The following is a 5088-nucleotide window of genomic DNA, read 5'->3' as shown; positions in this document are numbered from 1 at the left end:
TGTGTCAGAGTTTGTAAAAGTGTTTTCTGAAAGGATGGAAGATATTCGTCATCAAGTGCGTTTAAACTTGAAAACGTCTGCTGATTCCATGAAGCTATGTTATGTTAAGAGATCTGCTGAAGTCAGCTTTGTACCAGGAGACAAGGTGTGGTTGTATAATCCCAGGAAGACAAAAGGGAAGTCTCCTAAGTTGTCTTCACCATGGGAATGGCCATATGACATAGTGGATCATCTCTCAGACGTGACTTTCCGACTAAAATGTGGTCAGCGAGGCAAGCCAAAGGTGGTGCATGCCAACAAGCTTTGACATTATCACGATCCAGGACATTTCAGTTCGAACGAAGTGAACAACGAAACAGACGATGCAGCGGAAGACGTGTCACCTGAAAAAGCCACTGTCGAAGAACAAATTCTACCCGGTTTTGAGAAGGGAAACAGTGAAGCCCTTAATGAAGTTACTACCACTGATGTGACTATTACCGATAATAGGACAATTCCCAATGGAGCAGATGAACCTCACGTGAAGCCAACGAGATGGAGACAAGTATGGAAGAAGATACATCCCGTAAAATTAAGAGACTTTGTTGAATTTTAATTTTCTGTTTGTAGTGTTTGTAAATTCTGTACATTTAATTAAGTTATTGTTAATGACCTATTGGTTTCATTTAAGTGGCTATTGGTCGCGACGAACAATACTAAGGAAGGGGCAGTCTTACAACAGCGAAAGTCACGTGACGCTGGTAACACGTGATGAGTATCTAGAAGATTTACGAAGAGGCGAGTGCAATCTAGATGTGCGCTTTTATAGTATATAAGCCGGCAAATAAAGTGACGGCAAGATAATTTCAGATAGAGAGATTGAAGATATAGACACGGACAATCGAGTCAAGCGGGCGGTAGGCACCGTAAGTAAATTGCGTGAATCGTTGTGAATTATAGCGTGTGTTTAAGTTAAAGTGACTGTGGAAATTCTGTGTATTGCAAAGTTGAATTGAGAAAGAATAAACTAGTTTTATTTAAGAAAGGACATGTATCGCAGAAGTTTCTCGGAAAGAATTTCTACGGAAAATTAACAAACGAACACAGACGTATCAATATTCTACATTTCTCCACCAAGGTTCATCAAAATCCGATCATTTTCGACTGAGTTATTGAGCAAAAATAGTATGAAAAATTGGCCCTGAAGTTAACAATTTGGATTTTCGTGACCTTCCCGTGACCTTGACCTTCCAAAAACTAACTTCTAAGTTGTGGCGTAGTTCAAATGTATATCAACTTTCGTCCAAATCCTTTCAGCCGTTTTTGAAAAATCTTGCTCACAAACACACACACAGGGTGAAAACAACCTCCGTTCACCTTCTGTGGTGGAGGTAATAAACATATCTGTAAAACCTGATAAAAAAAAACATCTCTACGAAGGTTACAAAACATAAATGTTCTTTTTATATATGAAGACTTCTGTCTCTCCAAACACTCCTCGTCGTAACTACTTCCAGATTTCCTTTGTTACAATTCCACATCTTCGCGCGTGTTTTATATCCGCGATAAGTCAATCTATTAATTTAACGGCAAAATCAAGACTTATTTCCGGTTGACTGAATCCAATTTCTGGGGAAAAGATTTCCTGTTTTGTTTTTAGTGTTAAATTTTAAATTATCATAAGTTTTCTGCATGTAAAGGAAATCTATTATCTGTTAGACTCCTACAGAAAATTGTTGGTTGACTGTATAAGAAAATTAAATTCAAACCCTCTAAAACTACTGTTCAAGGCAGATAGTGCAAATAAGAGTATGAAAATTTGCATTTCCTTAAATATAGTGAGCAGACGGCGTCCATCTTTGAGTCTATCACTGGTTCAACTTGAAACAGACATATAAATTTAAACAACGGATATACTTAATTAATTAAAAAATAAAATCGTGTTTCGAAATTCCCAGCTATTGTTTAGAATTACAATAAAGTTATTAAGTAAAAGAGATAAATGGTGTGTTTATTTCGTTATAAGAAAGAATCTAAGAAAAGTATATACTGATTACCAACTTAATCTTTAGTTTCATCTTCAGTACAAAGGTTGCTCTCAGCGGAATTTAATATTACTTACGTTTGTTCCACGTATACACCATAAATAATAAATATGTTAGAGAACTAAAAGTGTGTGAAAAGTAGTCATTACGCTTAAAAGTAAAATGCACAATGAACTTACATGCACAGTTAACAGTTGTTTTCAGTGTTACGTCACAACGATCTCAAGAGATCTAGATTTTTGCGTAGGTTAGATAAATTACCTCTTAAAAATCACGTGACGGCTAGTTGAAAGTAAACTGTGATTTCTCTATACATTTATGCAAAAGTGTAGGTTGTCTGCCACTATGTTACTTATCGGGTTCATCAAACCACCCTAACATCAATATGGTTTCAACTGCTTTAATGCAGATATGGTAGTTAGTAAAAAAATTAAAAAAAATAAAAAGCGCCCTCACAGTGTTACTATGGCAACACGACGGCATAACCCTTGTCGGAAAGAAATGACATCGGTCACCTGATTCATTAGTACAGTTCATAGTTTTAAGCTTATCGTTCTGTCTTGATGCAGAATTTGACGTGTCAAATAAAACTTCACTGTGGGTGTAGGATTAATACTTTACGCAGGTGTATAGAGTGTTAAAAAAATGTGAATCGAACCGGATCACCTACATTAGAATTTCTATACTAGTTACCACGTGGCACGTATACATTTAAAGAGCGTGTTTAAATTAAATCTGCCAAATCATTCTTTTTAACAGATTTCAATTAGAAATACATCATAATGCAATAACTATATGTAAGTTTTATTTATATACACACACACACACGCATATATATATGTACGTGTGTGTATAAATATATATACACACATATTACAACATAAATACACAAGAAAAAAACAAGCTATACTCACTGTTTTCTGCATGGCAAATTATTATGTTTTCTAATACGCAGCATGCTATGTCACAAATTCACTAAACTGTACGATTTATGAAGACAGCCAGTTGTGTTTACATAGCACTTCATACATAGCTGGTTACGTAACATTAGGCTAGATGTAGTCCTCTATGAGATGACAGTCCAGATTACCGTAACGTAGCTTGGAACACTGCTGCACATCGTTCAGTTTAAAGATATCGCTTAATAATATTGATCGGGAATTCCAGTACAACGTAAGTCTTCTGTTTAAAAGAAACAAGCTTTTTTACAGCAATAAATGGGTCATAGTTAAAGAAACAAACAGATTTTGTCCTGGGCAGAACACAGGAAACAGTAAGATATAACACACCATCCAGGTTACCATCAGTAACAACGGAAGCTAGCCGGCAGAGGAAAAAGGATATTAGTCAACCAATGTGTGTGTGTGTGTGTGTGTGTGGAATAGGGGGCTGTAGACATTTAGCTGCGGAGGGGTGCACGTTCTGTAAGTAAGCGCCGTGTTGCATGTGTGTGTCGCTTACCGTTCAGAGCTTGTGACGTAGATAGTTGCTGGAAAAGTTTTATTAAACTGCTTGTCCTGCTTTTCGTACCTAATTAAATGTTTTGAATATAAAGGTATTTTGAATCATATTTTGAAATATCAAAGAAATATTAATTAGACTATGGTTATATTTTTTTCCGAATCACAAAATATTCAAAATCACGTAGAAACTATGTTGGTGGAAACACACACAGTTGGATATATAAGTAAATCTCGTTAATAGAAATCAAGCGCCTACTTATTGTGCCAGTCATTTTTTACTTATTCGTTTTCATTCTCATATGCTTACAAATTATAACAGATATCATGTACCATTCTAAGTCATCATATCGTACAGCTGAACTAATATCCTGAAAACATAAATGTTGCTGAACACTTTATATTTTTAATTGATCCATTTATTTATTCGAGTAAAAAAATCGCAAATAATCCAAAACAAAACTCAAGCTTATCCAATAATATTTCAAGGAGTGTAGAATATTGTTGCAAAATACTGAAGCTGTTTAGGCTATTCTGCGACGCAAGCTTTGATTTAGAAATTGTAGTTATTTCATTAAAACAAAGATAGTTTATATGACATTAACTAGATTGTATTAGAATTACATAAACCAACAAGAAAAGGGAAGTTAGACTGTACTTTTTTTATATCACAAAGCAACTTCAGAGTTAAAAACCGAGCATTATTTTTATCACAAAATGTAGATTTCTAAGTAAAATCTAAAACTTACACTATCACTATTAATTACACTTTCATATTCTATAAAAATATACTGTTACGACAGCGGAAGTCACGTGACACTAGTAACACGTCATGAACTTCTAGAATGATCCTGTCCCTTCCTGAAGTCTCGGAAGGTTACTAGATATGCGGTATTCTTGTATATATAAGACCGGTAGATGACGACAACAATGTGTAATTGAACTGCGGACAGAGAGAGAAGTATTGTTGAGTCGAGCAAGTGAGACGTTCGTTGAGAATTATAGCGTTTGTTATAGAACGACTGTTGAAATTAAGTGTGTAGCAAAATTGTATTCAGAGAGAGAATAAACCAGTATTATTTAAGAAAGGACTTGTGTCACTAAAGTTTCGTCGGAACGAACTTTACGGAAAATTAACTAACAGGACAGGACAGGAATTAGCAAAGTTTTGTAATAGCCGCCAAGATGACTGGGATGTCTTACTCCCTCCACTGTTGATGGCCTATAGGACAACTGAGCATGAAGCCACTGGATACACTCCAGCAAAGTTGATGTTTGGTCGGGAACTTCGGTTGCCAGTGGACCTGATAACAGGACGTCCACCTTACGAAGAGTTGTTTGAAAATGTGCCAGAGTACGTGAAAGTGTTACCAGGAGACAACGTGTGGTTGTATAATCCCAGGAAGACCAAAAGGAAGTCTCACAAGTTGTCTTCTCCATGGGAAGGCCCATATGACATAATGGATCATCTCTCAGACGTGATTTACCGAATAAAATGTGATCGGCGAGGTAAGCCAAAGGTGGCACATGCCAACAGGCCTTGCCTTTATCACGGTCCAGGACATTTCAGTTGGAACGAAGTGAACAATGGAACAAATGACGCT

General features: G+C 36.1%; 1 protein-coding gene across 3 annotated transcripts in view; it reads right to left on the bottom strand.

The window, feature by feature from the left end:
- The window catches only part of LOC106462660 (src kinase-associated phosphoprotein 2-A-like), a 44814-nt gene extending 41433 nt beyond the window's left edge, over positions 1 to 3381 (bottom strand). For 2 of the 3 annotated variants that reach the window (XR_002611326.1, XM_022389980.1), the window contains exon 1: positions 2939 to 3381. Coding sequence is in view for 2 of the 3 variants with exons in the window: in XM_022389980.1 (XP_022245688.1) it covers positions 2939 to 2950 (12 nt within the window). In the remaining variant the exon portion in view is untranslated. The remainder of the gene's footprint in view (positions 1 to 2938) is intronic. The other variant, XM_013922604.2, reaches the window with a different exon arrangement.
- Between the last annotated feature and the right edge of the window lie 1707 nt (positions 3382 to 5088).

This window comes from Limulus polyphemus, unplaced genomic scaffold (assembly GCF_000517525.1).
Source record: "Limulus polyphemus unplaced genomic scaffold, Limulus_polyphemus-2.1.2 Scaffold1218, whole genome shotgun sequence".
NCBI classification, from domain to species: domain Eukaryota; kingdom Metazoa; phylum Arthropoda; class Merostomata; order Xiphosura; family Limulidae; genus Limulus; species Limulus polyphemus.
This window is presented reverse-complemented; position numbering and strand designations above follow the sequence as displayed.